At 35.3% G+C, this 24,482-nt stretch overlaps 1 protein-coding gene across 3 annotated transcripts in view; it reads right to left on the reverse strand.

Moving 5' to 3' along the window:
• The window catches only part of tox (thymocyte selection associated high mobility group box), a 159,282-nt gene that overhangs the window by 62,994 nt on the left and 71,806 nt on the right, over positions 1–24,482 (reverse strand). For 2 of the 3 annotated variants that reach the window (XM_012965279.3, XM_012965282.3), the window contains exon 3: positions 9,407–9,472. The exons of the other annotated variant lie outside the window; for it this stretch is intronic. In XM_012965279.3, coding sequence (XP_012820733.2) covers positions 9,407–9,472 — 66 coding nt within the window. The remainder of the gene's footprint in view (positions 1–9,406; positions 9,473–24,482) is intronic. 3 annotated transcript variants of the gene reach the window in all.

The following is a 24,482-nucleotide window of genomic DNA, read 5'->3' on the forward strand; positions in this document are numbered from 1 at the left end:
ATATTGTATATATATATAATTATATACTGTATATTAGATAGATATATTATGTATAGGTACTTGATTGCCGATATGAGTTGCAGTTGGCTGCTATTTATAAAACACCAAAAGGAAAGAGCAAGACCCTCTCCATTCCCCCTAAATTATAGCTCCACTAATTGTTTTTTAATTTTGCCAATTTGCCCATGGCACAGAAAAATATAGATTACAACAATGATAAAAACGATGTCAAAGTAAAGTGGAATTGCAAATGTCATAGGCAATGCAATGTTAAATTATTAATTTTTTTGAAAAATTGTATATATGCAATATTGATATCTAGAAAGGACACTCTTTTAATCAATCCTTATATCCATACATTAGATGAATATTTTATGCAATGATTTAGAGCACTCTAAATGCAATCACAGTTAATTCTCAGCCACTAAGAAATACAAGTGCAATAACTTAATGTTGGGCACAGTGCCGGAAATAGGGGTAGGCACAGTAAGCAGCTGCCTAGGGCACAGTTACAGGGGGGCACAATGCTAAAGAAAAATTACTTTGTATTTTTTCTGCTCCAGTCTGAAATGGGGAGAGTACAGCTCAGAGTTAGTGCACTCAGAAATGGGTGAATGGACTGGAATAGGAGGAGAGGGTATGTGCAGGGAGGATGCTGGGAAAAGAAGTACCACTTGGCCTGGCACTGATGTTGGGTAAATGACAACACACTGTAATGTGATTTCATCACATAAAACTGCACTGTATTGCAGTTCTAATTGAGCTTGTTCAATTAATTTCCATGGGGTACCCCAGTTGTTGGGTGATGTAAAGTAATTATGTAACTTTAGTTCTGAGTCTAATGCACACCTTTATAAATACCTTGATTATCTTTTGTTTTAATTTATCCGACGCGTGATATTAATCATTTGTATGGCAACAATAACGGAGATTTCTATATAGTTTTTTTAAGGAGCACTGCATTTTAGTCAGCTTTATATACATTCCCCAAATGGGGAAATTATATTACTAATCTGCCTATTAGTCTATTCCCTACAAAAAAAAGTGTGCCATGTTCCACAGGGTTGAGCATAATGTACTGTAAAAATAGCACCTACTGAATTGAAGACTTGCCCCATCGTCCCACACCGGGACCAGCTTGCTAACTACAATTTGCATTGGGCCTCCCACATATTTAGTTCCCAGATAAATAGCAGTGTGTAACTTTACACAGAGACCTTTAAAGGAAACCAGCAGCCCTACAGAGAGCTTCATTTATAATGATGACTATATTAAATCCTTTACATTTTCCAATATAGGCAACAAATGTTCAGTACAGAAACCAAAGATTAGTTCACCAGCCTAGTATGTTACAAGATAGTTCAACAGCTATGAAGAAGGAATTTAATAAGCACTCACACAAACCAATGGTAGCAAAATGTGGTGCCAAACAGACCTCTGGGATAGTCTCAAGAAACATCATTAATTTTCACTCTATGCTGTGTATTGTGGCGTGATGCCAAGGCTTTCTGTAAAAATAATTTCAAGAGTAGTATTTTGTTATTTGCTTGCAGCAACATCACAGAAACAGTAGTGAACCATATGTTGCTACTTAGCAATTTTCTAACTGAATCCCAGAACGAGATTTTCATCTAACCTTTTCAGTCTTAGAGAGGACAGCAGAAAAGCGAAACAGTGGGTATCTATTAAAGAAATTGTTTAAAATATAGTCTGCAGAACAGGTCCCGCTTCAAATATGTCATGCTTTATTGAAATATATTGCAAATGTCAGTGTTTACTGTACATGAAAGAGTGGGAACACACAGTGTGATACACACATACACAGTATATACATATACATAATACAGGTATAGGACCCATTATGCAGAATGCTCGGGACCAAGGGTATTCCGGATAAGGGGTCTTTCCGTAATTTGGATCTCCATACCTTAAGTCTACTAAAAAATTAATAAAACATTAATTAAACCCAATAGGATTGTTTTGCATCCAATAAGGATTATTTATATCTTAGTTGGGATCAATTACAAGGTTCTGTTTTATTTCTACATAAAAAAAGGAAATCAGTTTTAAAATTCAGAATTATTTGCTTATAATGGAGTCTATGGGAGACGGGCTTTCCGTAATTCGGAGCTTTCTGGATAATGGGTTTCCGGATAAGGGGTCCGATACCTGTATAATCTTAAGTATATACTGTATATGAAAAGTTTAACCAAAAACAGTGCACTATAGGCTCTACTAACCAGGAGGTATGGCAATACTACAACAGTATATGAAACAGTTTTTTATTGTAACCACTCTCTAACAGTTTATGGGGATTATGTAATAAAAGGCACTAAGTTTGCCCAGGTAGAGTTACCAATAGCAACCAATCAACAGGTAGAGTTTACTTGTCACTTGTTTAAAAACAAACATCTTATTCGTTGCTATGGGTTACTGCTACTAGACAAACTTAGTGCCTTTTATTACATATGGGGGTATATGAAAAACAAACAATATATTTCATACATTCTGCACCAGTAGGTTACAAATTACATTTATAGAAATATTAGTAAAACATAACTTGACCCTTATATAAACATATTGTTAAAAAGACTAAAACATCCCTCCCTGTCTGCTTGACTTAGTCAGATACACTCAGCAGAGACTTAGTGGGGCTCATTGATCAACACTTGCATGGCAATTCATCAGTTTTTTGCTATCTGTTTTAAATGCAGCTGGCTGAAAAAAACAATGATTGGGTGCTACGGCTTGCTACCCAGATGCTCATTTGCACATTGTTTGCCTACAGCCAGCAAAGAGCTAAAGTGTAACAGTACAGGTATGGGACCTGTTATGCTCGGGACCTGAGGTTTTCCAGATAACAGGTCTTTTGGTAATATGGATCTACATACCTTAAATCTGCTTAAAAATATAATTTCAACATGAAATAAACCCAATAGGATTGTTTAGCTTCCAATATGGATTAATTGTATGTTAGTTGGGATCCAGTGCAAGGTACCGTTTTATCATTACAGAGAAAAAGGAAATAATTTTTTTTTAAATTTAAATTATTTGATATACTGTCTATGAGTAGGGTATTATAGAGTAGCAGTATAGAGTCTATGGGAGATGGCCTTCCTGTAAATTCTGAGCTTGCAATTCACATTTCATTATGCAGTATCTTGTTTCATTATTTGATGGTAGTCTATTGCTCCCTTTATATTCCTGACCCAGCTAGCACTTCCTCTCATTCCATATTTCCTTCTACTGATGTGCTGTATCATTCTCTCACCTCTTTGGTTATATGCTTGCCTAAACCCGTGATAGCCTCTGTATCTATAGTAACAGCTGTTTCTAAGCCTTTCAGTTTGCATGCACTTTAATTGTACATTTCCATGTAATTCTGTTTGTCATTTCCATATTTTATCCCCTATTCCCTTTATTTACACAAAGGAGTGGCTTGGGGGGAGGCAAGTATGAACAGAAGCTAGTAAATAAAGTGTAGAGTCATGGGTGGGAGAACACAACACATATAGTATTAGCCTTAATCAATATAATAGTCTTAGAGGTACAAACTTAGCCAGAATGCCTTTACCAGCTGGCAGCCACCTCCCATTATAGTAGGTCGGAACTGTGATGCCTGCATTTCCTTCGGATAGCTGGACTTACATGAATTGGGCACTGATGCCCTTATTTATAGTTATTTCTACTGAGAAGATTGCTCCTGATTGTAAGGGCAATGGAAAAGCAGGTGTTTTGATCACACAAGGAAGAAATCTATATCCTAGAAGACAATAACACATTTATTTCGAGTCACACGGAAACAAAACATATTTGCAAATGTGTTTATTTAGATAGCTATAAAGAAGATAACAAGGTTATGCCTCCTCTTCAAAAGTTAAACTGAAGCATTGCAAATGCAATTATAATGATTAACTATATCTCCAGAAAGAATTCTCCAAAGTAACAGAGAGAATGTAGCAATGTATGTATTTTGCATCCTTTATTTAAGATTATTTATAATAATTCTCTGGGAAGCAGCAGCTGCTTTAGAATAGCAATCATTCCCTGAGTTTGTGTTTTCACTGTTTAAAGCAAATTCAATTAGCCCGTGCACTTCAGATCCCTTAAGGCAAAAAGAAGATGATACTAGGGCACTTTAATCTAATGGTTATATTAAAACTGGCAGCACGGTATTTGGGATTTCTATCTCTAAAAAAAAAAACAAATTTACTGGTAACAATTTCACAAAATACAAACTTAATAATTATTTTTTTCTCCTTTTGTTTACACTCAACTTGAGAAATCTTCAAAGATATGTAGGACTGATAATAAGTGTTTGTAATTAAATGAAGATGAATGCTGTAAGAGCTGGCTTTGTTATAGATCCGAGTAGAAGAATGGGTAATATATTTTATGCCTATGTTCAGCCTAACAATAAAAAATATATATGACGATGAAAATGTGTTCTGTTGTACATTTTAATTTAAAAGTTTAATTAAACATCTCTGACAAAGTGGTAGTTCTGCCCCTCAGCATGGGCTATTTTTTTTTCCAATATCTCCAACTTCTGTTACTGAGGGGTGTATTTATTAACACTGGAGACAAAGCTCACCGGCGATGTTGCCCATGGCAACCAATTAGCAATAAGATTTCAACAGTAACCTACCACAAAAGCAAAGATCTAACTGGTTGCTATGGGCAACATCATCAGTAATGTATAGCTCCAATGTTAATAAATACACCCCTTAGTATATACTGTGGAAGAATATAATAAGGGTCATTTGTTTAAGAAAGGCAGAGGGAAGCGTTACTATGCACACTGCCTTTCTTTGATGTAGACCTGCCCCAGGTATCTGCCCTCCGTAGACCTGCACCTATCTCTATGAATGCAACACTGTAACATTGCATCAAATGCATTAGTGCTGTAACTATGAAGTGATACGAATATTGTACAATCTTAAATAAAAGCCCACGGCACAAACACATTAAAATCATTTACTTGCATTGACACAAAAAAAGTCTGAACCTATGCAGCAGAATTCTCAATGCATTAGCTATTAGATCTGGTGTCTGCACACATCTTGTCTAAACAAATTCCACCCAGTCTATTATGTTCAATATAACGTTAGTAACACATATTTATGACACAAAAATATGCTTTTTAGAAATCATTTCTACTCTTTACAAGTTCAAACTGGGTAGACAAATGTATATAAAATAAATTTATATATAACATTTGCATTTTCTAGTGCTACTTGCGCTTTCAATATTTTTAAAAAAAGGTATAGTTATTTGCAGTAGAAGCAAAACAAAGTAAAACATAATTTGTATAATAAACACATGGTTTACCACAATCACTCCCCGACTATTGGTTTAATCCCCCTTTGAAGCCCAACATTCATTCATAACCCCCCTAAGCCAATAACACATATATAGATATAAGTATTGGACTTATTTTTTAGAATGCTCCAGACCTGGGGTTTTCCAGATAAAAGGGCTTTCCTTAATTTGGATCTCCATACAGTCTTCAAAAAAATCATTCAAATATCAAATAAACCCAATAGAATTCTTTTGCCCCCAGTAAGGATAAGGATCAATTTCAAACTACTGTTTTATTATTACAGAGAAAAAGTAAATCATTTTTAAAAATTAGAATTAATTGGTTAAAATGGACTGTATGGGAAATGGCCTTCCTGTAATTTCGAGCTTTCTGGATAACAGATTTCAGGATAATGGACCCCATACCTGTATACACAACAAAGCAGCCATTTAAACATTGGTCCAAAAATTTTAGAGATGAAGAATATATATATATATTTACCACAAATCTTACTTTAGCTGACCTTCAAGCAGGAGCATAGTCTAGGAGCATAAATAAACCTTATCCTCACATATCAACCTAAATGGCCTTTTGACTGAGCCTCCCCCCCAGCCACTGCTCTTGCACATTTATTTTATTTGGATTTTCTCTATTTTCCAGTTACCTTATTTTTTTTTACCCGACAGCTTTTTATTAGTACTACCCCTCCCTTTCCATATTTTTCACAATTATATTTCTCTCTAGTAAGATTAGCTAGCACCATCTGTTCCCTGCAAGACTGCAATTTTCAAACCGCACCAAAAATTAAATCAGTGGAAAGGATATTGTATGCAATATTGTGCAATATTTGGTGACCTTTTAATCCATAGAACAATAAAGATATACCTTATATTGTGATATCAAAATACTATTACCAAAAATGATTTTTATTCATATATAAGTGACAGTAGGGAGGCACCCAGGCAATGCATATGAATATATGATATCTATGCGAAAAAGAAGAATGTCATTTAATAAGGAAAATAAACATTTTCTTAATGTTTAAACTAAGGGGCACATTTACTAACCCACGAACGGGCCGAATGCGTCCGATTGTGGTTTTTTCGTAATGATCGGTATTTTGCGATTTTTTCGGAAAATTATTGGGACTTTTTCGTTACTAATCCGATTTGTGCGAAAAAACGCGAGTTTTTCGTAGCCATTCCGAAAGTTGCACAAAATCTGGCGATTTTTCGTAGCATTAAAACTTGCGCAAAAAGTTGCGTCGCACCTTTTAAGTTTTAACGCTACGAAAAAGGCGCAACTTTTCGCGCAAGTTTTAACGCTACGAAAAAATCGCCAGATTTTGCGCAACTTTCGGAATGGCTACGCAAAACTCGCGTTTTTTCGCGCAAATCGTATTGGTAACGAAAAAGTTGCGATAATTTCCGAAAAGTCGTAAAGGCGCTGAAAAAATCGCAAAAAATACGAAAAAGTCGCAAAATGTTCGTTTTCCAATCGGAATTTTTCCAATTCGGATTCGAATTCGTGTCTTAGTAAATCAGCCCCTAAGAGTCCCTATTGCAAATAGTCCTATCAATGCCAGGTGAGAACTGCATCCCAACAGTCCAGGCTACTGTAAATGAGTGTGTAATAAACACATAATATAGGTAGTACACTACACTTGTGTGAAGGGATCACTCTTCAAGTTCAACTGCAAAAATGGAAGTTACTCTCAAATACTTCTATCACCCTCACTTCAATAAACATTTAGGCCGATCCCCTCTTGCAAGACCTGTACAGAGCCTCCATCACTTTAGTAAAGCATCTTTAACTCCTTATCCAGTATATATATATACATTATATATATATATATATATATGGGTAGAAATTCAAAAGCTAATGCAAAACAGAGCTTCTCTCTAAGCCATTATGTAATATGTTATCTCATTGTTAGAGTCATTGACCCACAGTGACCAAAAAGTACCTTTCCATTTCCACAGCATATTGAAAGTTAATATTAGGCTGATTTTTCCTCTTTGATTGGATTACATTTAGTTCTAAAACAGGGGCTCTGTGCTGTTGTCATAATGTTACACATTTCTCCACTGCATAATTGCTTTTTAAAGCAAGTTTTAAATATTCTTAAACCATTTTCTTGCTAGCTTGTTGAAATAGCATTTGCTCATGATTTGCTCAGGGATTCACAGCAGTTGCCGGTAAAACGATGTAATTCTTTCTTAAAAAATCATGTAAAGTAGGCAGCAAAAATAATTGAAAAATGAATCAATTATTCATGATCTCTACTCAGTTACAGTACCTTGGACCACAAATACTAGTCCTTCATAAAAGTCCTCTTTTTTATGGTTAAATGTAGGATTATCAGGGAAATGAGAATGAAAGCATAAATTGTGAGACTGCTTGTTTTAGTTGAGAAGTAGGAAATCAAGAGACTTCTATAGAATTCTAGCAGGGGCAGAGATTGGCTGGCTGCTGAGATTTGTTCTAGTGTGGGGCAACTGTAAGGCTGTTTGACAGGCTAATAGAATGTTGTCAGCATGTAGAAAATCACTATGTACTTAGTGAATATTTCCTATATTTTTTTTAAAAAAAAATGTAAATTTGAAATTGAGGCTGTCCTTAGTATTAATACATTACATCACCTGTTAGCTTTCATTTAACTCCAGTTGTATTAAGGTAATGGCCAATTGATTTTAAGGGCTATTTTAATGGTTATTAGGAAGGGAACTTACACCTATTTTGTAAATTTGTGGAACCCTTTAAAGCTTTAGGATTCTAATATGGTGACTGTACCTTCTCTTAAAGGGTGACTATCTTACTTTTTATGTATTTCTTTCTTGTCTAATGTTAATATTAAAAGGTAAATGCAAACCCCTTCTTGATTTGTTTTGTCACCAAGCTAGAAAATGAAAGCAAAGGTATATTTGGTTGCTGTAGGCAACAAAACTGGTGATATGTATTTTCTTTGTTAGTAAACTAGCTAGTCTTACTTGAGGTTCCATTTTCCCAGACTAAATGCCCATAACCATCCCAAGTGAAGTTCTAGAGCAATAATCCCCAATCTTTTTTACTTGTGAACCACACTCAGATGTAAAAAGTGTTGGTGAGCCACACAAGCATAAAAACACTTCCTTGAGGATGCTAAATAAGGGCTCTGATTGGCTATCTTGTAGCCACATGTGGACTGCTGGCCTGCAGGAGGTTCTGCTTAGACTAAAACTGTGTCTCTGTGCTTTTATTACTTGCGTCTAAACTAGAAATTTAAAAGTGGTGAGCAGCATGTTTCTCACAAGCTACTGGTTGGGGATTACTGTTCTGTAGCCTTCTTATCCACTAAGCTTGGGGGCACTGCCTAGCAGGCCAGGATAAGTAATAACATTGTTGAGGAACCATCCAGAAAAAGAAAGCCAGTAATGGAAATACTGAGGTATAGCATCAGCAAAGAGCACTCCCCAGGTTTTCCTATAGCCTGCCCAGAAACATACCATAACATCACTGAGTCAAAAATATATTAAAATGTGTTTTAAAAAAATTGTTGTGCAGATAATTGTATTTGTCACGTGCATCTATTTATAATAGGCAGCAATGACTTAACTGTTCAGCATCTAAGCCCAGTATACTGTTATATCCATGCATAACATTGCACTTTTTGGTTGCCATTAGTACAGGTTACATCCCACTGCTTTGCTTTTGTACACTATAATTTTAACTTAAAATTAACTTGCTTCTCATTTCTAACGAAAACATTTTGCAACATGTGCAGGTTCAAATAATGAACTTGTCTGCAGCCACAAATCCACATAAGCAGCACCTGTAAAGAGTTTATCCCTAAAGGTACAAACAACTGTTTAGTACGACTCATGCTGGCAAAACAGCTGCTTGCTTGCAGGAGAGGGGAGAAGGTAGTATTTTTCAGTCAATGGCAGCCATAGATTTTTATCAGCCCTTTCTCATTAAGTGGCAAAAAGGCTTAAACGCTTTGTTGATAAATTATGATAATTCTTGATTGCGGCAGTTATGGATAGTGGCACTCATTTGCAATGCAGCTCTTTGAATTTGTTTAATTACAATTTGAAACAAGGCATAGAAGATTAATTAACCCACCTGGCTTCCTGGCACATAGTCCTGGTTTGGCTCTGTCATGCTCATATACATGTTCTCTCCATCAAACTGCAAATAAAATAGCAGCAAACATTCAGTAGTCATGAATGCTTTTTAACATTCATTGTCCAAACATTAACATCAGTGGAGGTGGAAGGGTAAAGAAAAAAAAAAAAAAAGCAATTTCATAGGTTGTGTTGATGTAGTTATACTTCAGTACTCACTGAACTAGCGTGCCAGTGATTTGGGGTAATTAGTGCACTAGTAATTATGGCAAGCAAGTAATAAATGAATGGTTTCCTTTCATCCACAATCTGTTACAATACAAAATGGATCAGTGTGCGCGCCATGTTTAGATAACGCCGCCGGGCCTAATGAAGTACTAAATAAATTGCACAGTTTCTCATGGGAGAAGGCAAATAGTAGATTAGTTACAAAATGCATAATGATGTATTCTAATGTCTTATCGTATTAAAACAATGTATTGCTTAATACTGATTTGTAAATCAAAATAAATAGGAGTGTCACAGTAGATTATGGTGATGGCAGATTACATTTATTTAGTTTGCTGCTCCATCCATCCATAAAACAAGCTATGGCCTAATAATAATTGAATACAAAAAATAGCATGCAAATTAACTAGGTTGCTTCAACAGGTATTATTGTTAAGAAAAACACATTTGACTATGTACCTGGATGTACCTGAACCATTAAATGGGTTGTATGAGTATGTCGCTTTGGCATTTTAATGAACAAGCATATAGTACAGGTATGGACCTGTTATCCAGAATGCTCAGGACCTCAGATTTTCCAGGTCTTTCCTTAATTTAGGTCTCCATACTTTAACTACTAAAACATCAAATAAACCTAATTTTGCCTCCAATAAGGATTAGTTATATCTTATTTGGGATCAAGTATAAGGTATTTTTTATTATTACAGAGAAAATGGAAATATGTTTTTCAAATTATTTGATAACAAATAGGAAGTGACCATTCCATTTGGAGCTTTCTGGTTAACGTATCCCATACCAGTACTGCATACCGTATTATTTACTTAACCCTATAATATTATATTACTCTATGAATGATGGTGCACATACAGGATTTATTGAGTAAATAAAATATGTATTTTAATCACTGAATATATCAAGAGGAATTATATTGCCAGTTTTTGGAGAGTGCTAAATAACAGGTTTCTTAAAAGAATATTACCACAGAAAAACATGTTTTTTTTGTTTTTTTTTTAAATGCATGAGTAAATAGTGCCGCTACAGCAGGATCCTGCATTGAAATCCAGTTTTCAAAAGAGCAAACAGATTTGTTTATTTTTAATTTTGAAATCTGACACAGGGATAGCCATTTCTATACTTTCCCTGGGTGGTTTTCAGATGCCTGCATTTTTTGCGGTGATGAGCAAGTGTATGGGTTTCCTTACTCCAGCCCCCCCACTCATCTCTCCCCCCACCTCCGCCCCCCGATTGTCACTGTGCGTGCACAAACATGTGCATGATGAGGAGAGCAGGGTAATCGGTGGCTTGCCTTGGGCACTCTTCAATCCTGGCCCAGCACTGCTGCCTCCCCATAACTTGTGGTGACTTCAGGAGATGCAACAACGTAAATAAATAGATCAGAAACAGGCACTCAGAAGACTAGACATTGATCAGAATACTGGGAGTGTCGGGGCAACCAAGTACAAAGCTGGAACTTGATTGTACAATACAATAGTTAATAAATTAGCCTCTTACCCCCATATGTAAGTAAAGGCACTAAATTTGCCCAGGAGCAGTAACCCATAGCAACCAAAAAGATGTTTATTTTAAACAGGTGACCAGTAAATGCTACCTGTTGATTGGTTGCTATGGGTTACTGTTCCTGGGCAAACTTAGTGACCTTTATTACATAACCCCATTAATCTTCTTGTATTTCAAATACATATACTGTATGTATGTATAATTGCATAATATAAATAAGCTATTTCACAACTTGCCTAGTAATTTACGGGGATATTTCAACTTAAAATGACTGTTGTAGAAAATACCCCCTTTAATATATGCACCACTGATATACTGTATATAGTAATACAAACATTTTCATTATTCAAAATAATACGGGGCATTCAGATAAATAATCCACGTTAAACAGTATTTTTATCATTTAAAAAATAGAATAAAAAAAAATGTGCAAACTTTCTCTGACAATTACTCGGCAGTGTCATCCAGACTGAACCTTTATTCACAAAAATCAGCTTAGTTGTCTCAGTTGCATCCCCAGTGGATATCTGTCAAGTTTCTTTCTCACCTTTGTTCACAGAAACAAATCACGGATTTGCCAGAGAAGTTACAAACATGAAATAGAAACTCTGCACCCTTCAACATGCTTAGTTACTATTGTAATAGAAAGCCTGGGAAAACTTGACGGGCCTTTGTGTTTTCCTATATACACCACAGAAAAATTAAGAGCTGATGCTGGAAGCAGTGACATCTTTATAGAAAATGGCTTGCCCTAGGTAGTGCTCTGATACTGACAGTGTTGATATAACTTATTTTAATGGGCCCATCTGCTTAACTATTGCTTGCCACACCTGCCAGAAACCATCAGCAGAGCTCCTTTCCCCCTTTTCAATATGAACAAAGATTACAAACTGCCTTGTGCTGAATGGCTTGATAAAGATGGAATTTGTTTGCGGCTGCCTTACTTTAGCCGGATGCCTATATAATTAAACGCTGAATTATTTCTGATTAGAAGATGATTTCTTTTGTTGACATCTGTAGGACTGCAATAATTAAGATATCATTAATGCATCTCCTTTAACGGGGATTTGTAAGTCTAGAGCATTTGGGGATTTAGCAGTTATTTTCATTTTTGTTTGTTTGCTTGACTTACCTTCATGATTATAATAATACGACATAACAAGAAGCCCTAGGAGACACTGGCCTACTTTTCTCACATCCACTGGTTTTTTCCCTCAAAAACTCTATTCTTCAAAAATGTTAAAAAAATTCTTCCAATTGCATTTAGACAGAAAATAATTCATAAAACTAGCTGATGTTGTGTAAAAGACTGCAAAATGCACATGGAACACAGTACGTAATATGTTTTTTCCCGATATAATAAAAAAAATGCTATTAACTCAAAATACACTTACTGCAGTGAAATTTGTCTTGCAGAAGCTGCTGTAAATTATACAAATGTAAAGGAGAAATTCTGCATTATTTTGTAAATCTGGCAAGTGTTTTTGTGCCCACAGATGTCAACTTCATATTCTGCTGTACAGCTTTCAGATTTTTTTTTCACGCTATTGCAACAGTTTAATAATCATTATTAATAAATCATATTAATAAAGTCATTATTAACAATTTAGCAATGTATTATTAATTTAAATATGGCCAATTAATATCAATTCCCATTTTATATTACTTATAATCAATGAATCCATTTATTTTACATTTGTATTAAGAATTCTTCCCCAGTTAGACTAATCTTTATTGGTCATTACAAACTAAAGTCACATCTCAATCAATATACAATATTCGTCATATTGTATATAGCCCCACTCTTCAGGCAGCGATAAAATTTGGCACCAATTTTGGCATGGCTAGGTAATAGCGCTGGAGCTAGACTATAGTAAATTATGTAAGCAATTATCAGAAGTTATTGGAATTCAGTTAACTGACTTTATGGCTCTCTATCCCATTTATGTAAACAGATCACTTAGGGGCAGATGTATCAATTTAAGTTTTTTTTATAGCTAAAAGTTAAATGTTTAAGATTTATTAATTTCAAAAAACTTTAATGCAAACATTCAGCATCTAAAAGCTGGTCGAGTTCATGTAGAAGTCAAGGCCTTAGACTAAGGACCTGGGATCTTAAACACGTAAGATGATGAAATTCATGTTTTTACCTCCTTGCAATATTTTGATTCAAATAGCTACTTGGGGTCTACTAAAAGCCAGCTGCAACCCCTGATAGCTAACTAGTTAAACCACTGACCGTACCCTTGGTTTGAGAGCTTCTATTCTACTTGCTACTATGGGGATAAATAAATAATCACATATTTACATTGTGTGAGTTTATTTGAATTCATACAAAAAGTGAAAATTTCGTTTTTGATAAATACGTCCTTTGGTGACCAAATCATCATGAAAATATATAACCAAATAAAGAAATGCTTCTTTATTATCAATAGAAAGAGAAAGAGAAAGGAACAGGGGCCGCTGATGTTATATGTTCTCCTGCTACAGCAGAGTGAAAAAAGTGAAGAGTCTGCCCTTTTCCTTGGCCACCGTGACATACAGATGTACAAAACTATCTTTTTATTTGGGCCAATGTATATTTAGAAAAACTTTCAACAAAGGTCTAATTGTTGCTTATATTACAGAGCTGCCTGTAAGTACACCATACTATATGTACAGACAAATATCTGGTCTGTTTCAAGTGTTAAGTTGCTGTGCTTTATGAGTTCACATGAACATATGCAAAACATTTTTTCCAAAGCTTACAAATCAATGTGGTGATATTTACTTTGCACATGCTAACACATTCCTTGACATTTTCTTAACATAAAAAATGTGTAACATAAAACTGGCACATTTCCTATTTTTATGAAATTTACACTAGGGGATATCTAGGGGTTTAATGCTGGAGGCCTTATATAGGAGCCTTTTCTTTTTAACCCTATTTGGTCACACAGTGAGCAGCACCTTATGAAATATGAAAAGCATACTCAGAAACCTGGGGGACTAACCAAAGGTCACTGTAACAGTGACACAATAACAGTGATACTCCATGAAAATGTCAACACCCCTCTTATCTGCTTTCTACAGTCTGATTCCTTGGACAACAAGTCAAGGATGAACGTTTACTGCATCATATGAATAATGAATGTAAGTGGCACATTTGCTTACACCCCTGATGCTTGATAGCTCAAGAATTAAAATTAGACAGTAATTTGGGTACTTTAAAAATCTGTGGTCTTCTCACTATGGATTTACAGTTTCCAGAATCTCTTCCAGCTGCTAATGACATACCTACCATGGAACATTACAGAAGGGAAAGATTCAAAGGTGTAAAATCATGTGAACAATTTTGTTGTGTCTTTATGGACAAATTTTCTTATGGCTAATATTGCCAGAGTAATGCTGAACCATTATTTTACAGCATCTCAGCCCTGGTGCAACCACTCAAGTTAGTGGGACAAAGTTACAACGGGAGGAGATTTTGGCATAAAAACTTGGACAAAATCCTGCAGAAAAAAAGCAGTGGCATCCAGAAGCTTCTTTAGGCTAACAAATTTGTGAATTTACAAAGTACATAATGGGGGTAAAGTTGTGATGCATTTCAAAAACTTACCAATAAAATCCTTCATAATTATGTTAGTGATGTGGTTCGATAGTTTAAATGCTGGGTTTCTAAGGGTGTGTGCAATAGGAGAACTGTGGTTGCTGCTACATGTAAAACTGCTCATATAAACAGCTTCTACTTGCTTCTTAAAGTATTCACTTGTTGTTAATATATCCCAGAGTAAAGTGCTGCAGGAATAGATTCCATACATTCCGTAATGCACACAGTAGGTTTTACCATAAAAAACTATATTTATTATTGTTAGATATATAATCATATGTAAAACATTCTATTGCCATATTTTTCTTTCTTCCCTAACATAAACATATAAGTTAATAATAAATAAAAGTGATTCAATAATACAGTATCTCTTCTTCAAAAAATGTATAATATATAGTTTGTTCTATTTTTAATATGTATCTGTCTGGACTGCGGATACTGAGCTGAGACATGCCTCGCAATAGCTATCTCGTTTTGTAAGATATCTTTTAGGGCTAATTTTGTAGAGTATAAAAAATGGTGCAAATCACCTTTGTTTATTTTACTCCTAATGGGTGTGAATTCCACACTTATATCGGACCACAAAATGTCTTGCAAATTACCATTTAGATAGTAAGCCCTACAGGGCAGGGACCTCTATCCTCTTGTCTCTTAACTTATTGCAACTGTATCTTGAATTTATTTGTATTTGTTATCATACTTTGTATTTATCTATTATTGTTTTAATAACACCCTGTTGTATTAATCTATTCTACTGTACAGCGCTGCGTACATAAGTAGAGCTTTATAAATAAAGATATACATACATACAACTTACATGTTCTTTATAAAAACAGGCACACCTAAGGGGCACATTTACTAATCCACGAATCCGAATCCCGAATGGGAAAAAATCGGATTGGAAACTAAAATTTTGTGCCTTTTTCGTCGCCGTCGCGTTTTTTTCGTATTTTGACATTTTTTCGTCGCCGTCACGACTTTATCATATTTTGCGCGACTTTTTCGTCACTGACGCAATTTTTTCGGATTGAGTCATTGTAAACGGCGGAAAAACCAATCCGATTTTTTCGCAACAGCGACGAAAAAGTCGTGACGGCGACAAAAAAGTCGCAACAATTCGCGAAAAAGTCGCGACGACGACAAACAAAAATTGCAAAAATACCGATCATTATGGAAAAAACGCATTTGGACGCTTTGCGGACATTCGTGGATTAGTAAATGTGCCCCTAAGTGTCCAATACACATTGCTAAGCATATAATAAGTTAGGCACAAATAAGCCAATAACAAGGACACTCTTGCTTCCATGAGCCCTGTACCTTGCGCTCAGTTCATCCAACCATTGCAATAGCCCATGTGACTTTGTTTATTTTGCTTGTAAATTAGCCCTCTTGCACGCATTTGCAAAATGTACCTTCTATAAGCAGGTCAATATTAAAAAAAGAAAAATTCCAATAAGTTGCTTTTTTATTAAAACAGTGATTTTGGTACTAAATGAAAAACAAGTTCTCTAGATTCACCATTCTATTTGAAAACATTTTATCAATGTTCGTAAAATCTGTTTCTTTGTAAGAAAGTGGATGGAAAGATCCAACTGCTCATTTAATTGTACAACCCCAATTAAAAAAAAAACTAAATAACAGAGTTGTATTTTATAATTATCATAAATCATTAACCAAAATGCCTTTAAAACTGTACAAAACCAGATAAAAATATTCTATGAGTATGCAGGGCAAAGAACAATGTAAAAGACTACGACTTGTATGTATGTTGCAGAATGCTGAATGATATATGCAGATTCTTACAGGGAGCTTCTCAGCACTACAGTGTGAACTGCATAGTTTAAATTACCCTGATTAAATATACAATCAACTGGAAATGTTTAACCATGTCTTTTAGGAATAAGTAAAAGCAACATCTTGTATTTTGCTTTACAAGGTAATTCAACGCCTTAGGCAAGATTATTTAACAGATTTATCAAGCAGCCTCCAGAGAAATCAGTGTTCATCTCAGCTCATCAATAATACATAAATAAACAAAACAATTAAATACAAACAGGATATCTTGCTAGGGAACATATTATCCAATAAAAATCTGCTTGTAAAATATTGCAAAATAAAAGATGTCCAGTATCATGTTATTGTAAATTAATGTATATTGTACAAATAATATATGACAAATAGTATAAAAAATGTAAATCAATACAGAAACATACAAATGCAAATAAGAATGCGTAGATAGAAGATCAAGAAAAGGAATGAGCTAAACAGAAAGCATTTTTCTTCATATAAGCGTGGATATGATGAAGAAATAAAAAAATTAATGAAACACGGATGAACAAAGGTGTTCAGAGGAAAAATCAAGAATGTTTTTCAATATAATAAAAATATAATCACTTTTTTAAACAATAACATTTTCCAGAACTGATAAAAAATAATGACATTGGAGTGAGAAACATATGAATGTAGTAGGCTAGCTTTCCTACAGCTGCCAATATATGGCTAGACCTGCACATTTATGGCCAGTTGGGGGGACACTCAGACTGTTGATCCTGGTGGATGGAAGATTATTAAGAAACATTTCTGTTGATTATCTGAAAGGAAGAGTGACACCTACTCATATCCTGCTGTTCAGATCGTTAGTCCAAACAAAGGAAACAATGTGAAGGTAGCTATACGTGTGAATGGTCCCTCAAACTGTGTTCGCTGGCCCATGTATAGCCTTCTAATGCCTAATCTAACTCAGTAACTATGGCATCATTTTTATGCCAAAGAAGCTTATCTGTAGCCCATTTTCTACCAGTTAATTACTAATTGCATTATTAACCTCCACCTCTCTAGGGCAATCTATACAGAATAGGTATATGCCGCTACCATTTATGCAAAATACTGTTGGTTTAATAATGTGGCTTTGATGCTCTTAGGATAGCTTTATCTGCATGCCATCAAAAAGCTGCAGTGATTTATTATGTATTGTCTCTTTACAGAGTGATCATGGCAAGTCTCTGATAAGTTGGTTCTGTTTCTATATTTGCCTTTATTTAATTAGTATGTCACAAGGAATAGATTCCAATTAGTGAGTAGAAATGAGTGCACATGAACTTAATAGTGTATTCATGGCCCAGCTATACTATGCTATAATTTGTACTATTATACTACTTTTACTTGACTTAGTAAACAAACCTTGAATCACAAAGAAGGACAATATACAATTTCTTCTATACAAGGTGAAAGTATGATCTAAATCGATTATAAGTTCTTAGCCGCAAACCACCAACCACTCTTAGATTAGAAATTAATCTCTTTCTACATTTTGTATTTAAAAACAACATATATTTTTACATTATATGCCCATAAAATGCATTTTATTGTTCAAGGCTTATCAGAAACAAAACTGGAAATTAAGACCGAAATTGTGCTTTAGTCTTCGGGCTACTCCCAGTCCACAGCATTAGCACCCAGAATTTCGAAAGCACCGGTGTAAGCTTTTATTCTGCTAATAAGTTGTTTCAAAAATAACCACTAAACAAAAACATTTTTAAATGCTCCAGTTAAGGTACAACTTTTCCGCACTTTAAACACAAAAATCCTCTGACTTATATAATGCTACCAAAAGTGTTTTTTTAAAGAAAGAGGATTTTTTTAATCTTTTATATTACTACTTTTTTTTTTACTACTCAACAGAAATCCCCCAGGACACATAAGGAGCTAAATGTTGTGTATTTTTTGTGATTCAGGGAGAGTTAATGTACTTTTACAGAGTAATCAATGAAACCAGCAGGCTCCACATAATCCATGATCTCTGACAAATTTAACCAGCATATCATTGTGAAAGATCTGAGTGCTGGCAGGAGCTTCCTGCATGATGGGGATGTTGGAGTTCTTGTTACGCTGCTTATGCCTTGAAGGCCTTGCTGTGTTTGTGCAATGATGAAATGAAAACTCTTAGGTGTACCTCAGGCTACCTGTCCCTGCTGCACAAACTATTATTGCTTGCTTTTTAACTTTTCCAAGAACAGCTGTTTATCAGCCAGATATGAAATTTACAGAATTTTGCAACTGATGTGGGATAAAAAGCAAGCAACCCAGAGTCCTGGAGACCTACAGTTACATTTATTTACAAAGTGATTATACAATAAAAAAAACCCTAAAAAACTGATATTTACCCTTGTAAAATACAATATAAATTAAAATAATTATTGCTGATATATAATTATTTATTTTAAAGTAAAAATAAATTTGGAAATCTGATCAGCTGTTTTGCCTGTATTATTCTAGTCAAAAAGTTAGTAAAGGCTTAAACATATAAATCCAGATATGTTTGCTTTGATCAGAGCAAATCTGTAACCGTAAATTTTGCAAAACTGCAATAAAAATGAGCGAAGCGGCTACCATGCAACTTTTTTGACACGCATAACTTTTTTGAAATAACCACAATACATTTGAAGTGACTGCAACTTTTTCTCACTCACCAGATTTTTTTTGCCCTGAATTTTTGCACCCATTTTGTGAAAAAATTTGCCAGTGGCAAAATAGGGAATTTTGCAGAAAATCCATGCCTGGGGAAAAATTTTTCTCATCGCTAATCAGTATTAAAAATTGATGATTGGTTCCATAACGCTTTCCTTTCATATAAATATATATCATATTATATTTTAAAATACTTATAGTATCACATAATGTATTAGTCACTTGCACATTATTGCACATCATTAAGCTACTGTAAGTACACATAAGGCGTTATGAAATAAAAGATGCTACGTTTGCCCAGGAGCAGTAACCCATAGCAACCAATCAGCAGTAAGCTATGGGTTACTGTTCCCAGGCAAATTTAGTGCCTTTTATTACATATGGAGATAATGTTATTGCTATTGCCTTTCCAGCCAACCTTTTAGAACTATCCATCTCAGTGTTGCAAACGTGGTTCACCACTAAACACACCATAAAAACTTAAAAAACAGTGTAAGTGGGTTCTTATTGTCATTGTTTGTGCTGAATAAGGTTTAACAATTTTTTAACCAACACAAAGCCTTGGACTGTATATTCTTTTTTATAAATCCCCATATATTTATTTTAAGACTTTGCATATACATTTTATCCAAATGGCAGAAAGCTATAAATCACAGAACTTTAGGTATCTGTAGGAGATGCCTTTCATGTCATACATGCTGTGTGTATTAATCAAAATAACAATTCTTCCCAGCTAATACCTGTGGGGTAAAATGATCTTATGAAACAAATTCTCTGCTGTCAGCTCAGCTTAATAATGAGCTCAGAAACTGATAACAAATCTAAACTCTTCGAGTAAACTCCACCAACAAGCTTTTGTATAAACTTATCCTGAGTCCACCAAGGCCAAAAGACAAAAGAACACTTTAATTAGTTTTATCACATGTAATGAACTGAAACAAGTACTGTTTCAACAACCAAGACCTGAAGTACATCAAAAATAGTCTCCTTTTGTTAGAGGAGTATTTATTGTTTTCTATTTCTGTTCGTTTTATTTCATTATATTATACCACCTCAGACCTCATCTCATTGATTCCCATTGACAATAATGATTTTCCCTGCCACCAATGCAGGAAAGAATCTTTAGATATACAGATAGAAACAATAGAATTCTAACCCTATCTGAGGATTCAGCATTCACGTACTGCGATGTTCGGTTGCCATCAAAATTTTCTGCCCTGGTTGATAGATGAGATGACTAATATCCAAGGCTTTTGCCAATATCGGTTGCCTTGTCAACCCACCATACACGCACCAATATTATATAAAATTTAGTTTTGTGTGTTAATATTGGTGTGTGTATGGGCACTTTGTACACAGCTTGATAAATAGGGCCTTAAAGATATAAGATCTTATAAGTCATTGGACTACAAGTCTTTAATTCCCAAACATTTATCTGTACATATACTCTCCTCACCTTTATTTTACAGCCACATTCTCAATGATGGAAGTATTTTTATGGGGGTTCATATTTATGGATACCAGAATGCTATTCTGTTAAATCAAATGACTATCATTATGTAAGGTCAATAAACATTTATCATTTTGACTTCTAGATAAAGAATCTTCTTTTGAAACACTCTATAGCAATATTGTCCTGTTAAGGGGCTTACATAAATGGATATTGTTTATAAATAATTATACCACTTTATAACCTTCAGTAATTCTTAAAAATGGCAGTAATACATGTTAGGGCTTATTGAATAATGCCCTGGAGTACTCGGTATGTCATTTCATGCAAAATTGCACCAATTAATAAGCAACACATAGAGCTTGTGTCTGGTACTGGTGTAAAGTTTATTTTATGCCAGTTAATCCTTTATAAGAACATCCAACAGATCACAGCACTTACAGGCACTAGGGTGCTGTCAGGGGTGCTCCAGTTAGAAGTGATCTGCTTCCAATAAATGCCAAAGACCTGGATTCAATGCCTGAATATAGCCCTGTGAAGTTCCTGGGTGCATCTGAATTCCTATTTTGGCTTGATCTACTGGTTTCTGACTTCCTGCTTTGTTCCTGACTATGTTGATTGCTGCCTACCTCGACCTTTTGCCTGAATATAATTTTAAACTTTCTTAAAGCCTTGGATACCGCATATTGGCTTTCTGAACTCAGCTTCCTCCTTGCTCTTTACTTTAACCCCAATAAGGGCCTTTGGGCCTTGACAGGTGCCCTCTGCTTAATGCCTGATTAAGCTCTGTCCAGACCAGGTGTTAAGTACAAAGTGAAGACAACAGCACTGAGAGAAAGGTGCATCTATTTGCTCTCCATCCAGGCATAACTTTGAAGGTGACCATTCGGTCGCACAAAAGATTGTCAGACCCGCCACTAACCTTTAGGGCTGAAACAGCAGATAAGGAGGTAGAAACAATAGGATTTCTACCTTCTTCTACCGATTCAGCCCTGACGGCAGATTTTGCTCAGGCGCCTTCTATGGCGCCCGATCAAAATTTTTTTGGCTGGGCGATCAGCGAGTCGACCATTATCAGCAGCCTCCTGCGATACCGGTCGACTCGCCGACTTGCCATAGACGCACAGAATATCGTACGAAACGAGGTTTCGTACGATATTATTGGTGCGTGTATGGCCAGCTTTAGGGACAGGTGCCTTCCAGGGGTAAATATATGGCACTTTGCACCTGCTTTGTTTTTACTTTACAACTTGTCCAATAAATGAGGGATAATATTGTTTAATGGAACAACAGAATATGGTGGTATCATGTTATGTTATGTAAATCTAGTTAACAAAATAAAGGAAAGGTGTTTCTTGAATTCCTCCATGAAATGCCTCTAGTACTCCTTTCCTGCAATGCCTCTAGTACAGCTTTCATGAAATGCCTTTAGTACTCCTTTCCTGCAACGCCTCTAGTACTCCTTTCCTTCAACGCCTCTAGTACTCCTTTCCTGCAATGCCTCTAGTACTCCTTTCCTTCAACGCCTCTAGTACTCCTTTCCTGCAACGCCTCTAGTACTCCTTTCCTGCAACGCCTCTAGTACTCCTTTCCTTCAATGCCTCTAGTACTCCTTTCCTTCAATGCCTCTAGTACTCCTTTCCTGCAACGCCTCTAGTACTGTGTTCACCACTATATAACAAATAGTCTTCTCTTGCATTTGTAGTGCAGTTTAAAATTGGAATAAAAATCGCTAATAGATTAGACCAATGTGCTTAAAGACACACAATATTTAACAGTTCAGTTTAAATGGCAAGTTTGAAGGTGGGATCCCTTTAAAACACCAACAGGCAATGTGCAGCTGCAACTTGACAGCTCTAAAAATATATTAGCTATGAAACTATAAAATACAAGCTTTTTTTTCAGATCTCAAATAGCTGAAGCATTTCTATTTAAATGCAAATGTGAATCTGAAACAGGGTCACTACTTAGTGTATCGAAAAGAGAGACAAAAGTATAAGGTACAATGAAGAGTAAAAGGGAAGAAAAAAAAAAAAAAGATAACAGTGTTTCCAAGTAGGAACATTCTGGTTTACTTAGTTTAATACTGAGAGCAATAACCACAATCTATTTTCTTTTGATCAGTCCATTGCAGTTTATGAATAAATGGAATGCCTGTACTTATGTAGAAGTATTCAGGTTTAGCGAAGCCTATATTTCTGGAGATGGCTGGTTAACCTCTTCACCCTTTTTCCTTTACAGAGATAGAAGAATCATAGATGCCAAATAAAAAACCCTCTCTTGGAAAAAATATTCTTTGGGATTATGCAGCCCAGATGACAATAAGAAGCCGTGACAATATAAAACAAGACTGCAGCAATGCTCTGGTTTATATAAAGCAATCACATACATTTTATTACGCGTATGTATTAGTGTGGGGAAGTTTTTAAAATGTCGCTGACGTAAAACAACCAATTCTCAGCACAGGGTACACTTTCAAATATTTATTTCTAACGATATACATTAAATGCAGGGCTCCTCTGTACTATTAAAATGCCTAAAATATGGTGTTTATTATGTTGGAAACAGTCTTCTAAGGAATGGAAATGACTGCAATCTATTGATTCAAGCGTAAGATCTTTAAACATAAGTCTATATGGTTGACACTTTCCAATACATAAAATGTGACATCTGCTCTTACAAATGCACTATCCCGGCTGTAAATCATCAGGGAAGAAAACAGTTCAATGTCATTTCACCTAGTGTAAGCTATGGTTTACAACGGAGAGATAAAAATAGTCATACTATTAATATGACACTTTTCTACTGCAGTATTATATGTTCTAATTAATCTTGGAGGGACATACAATCAATTTCGGACAAGTGCACCGTTTCCAGATCAGATGATCTGTCAATTTATTTCATTTTTATTTTACTATTGGGTTTCCAGCTGTCCGTTGAAACTGTAGCTCAATAGTATGCAATTTTCCTGGCACTGCACAATTTTTACTTATAATGGGTTTAATTGGAGGGGGTTATGGCTGTAGAATAAGGCTGTTTCAATTAACTGTGTATCATGTACATGCTTTAGTTTAATCGTTTAAGTTCCTTTTTTTTTTGCATAATGAAATTTTAAGCAACTTTGCCATAAACACTATTATAAAAAATCATTGGTTTTAAAATTTCTCAGTGTAAGCTAAACAGAAATCTAAATTTGTTCCTTTTGTGTAGTGCTTGTTCCACAATGCCTTACATGTTATACAGGTCTGTTAATCAGTTTTTTTATAGACTTTAATAACTTTAATAAAGAGGATTTTTATTTTGTGGCCCTGTGGATTCCTAGACTGCCCACCTAATCCACCCCCAATCTGTTCCAGCTGTGCCCCATGTCCACCCAAATGCTGCTGGGTCCCCTAGATACCCTTGCCCCTTAATGACTGCCCAAATCACCCTTAAGGCAATCTACCACTGCATGAGGGTATTTCTTTGCCTTTCTATCAGATGCTGTCTTCCGTTATAGGTTCCTTTGGTCCTGGCCTGCCACACTCCACCCACATTAGATCCCATCCCAAGGATATTATATTTTATAGTTTACAACAAGAGGCTAAATTTACACATTACCTTGTGCAGGTGGTTAAAGGACAATGAAAGGTTAATATAAATTAAAAGTAAGTCTAAAGGCATTCTTTTTAAGTACTTACTGCATATCTAAATTCCCAGATCCCTGCTTGCTTTTCTAAGATATGGTGCTGCCAGCCTACAGCAGTGTGAAGCCTACAGTGACATTACTGAAATCTCTCTCCCCTTCCTGTAGGTTCCTATTCTCTGAGCATGTGCGTAACT

This window comes from Xenopus tropicalis, chromosome 6, assembly GCF_000004195.4.
Source record: "Xenopus tropicalis strain Nigerian chromosome 6, UCB_Xtro_10.0, whole genome shotgun sequence".
In the NCBI taxonomy this organism is placed as follows: Eukaryota; Metazoa; Chordata; class Amphibia; order Anura; family Pipidae; genus Xenopus; species Xenopus tropicalis.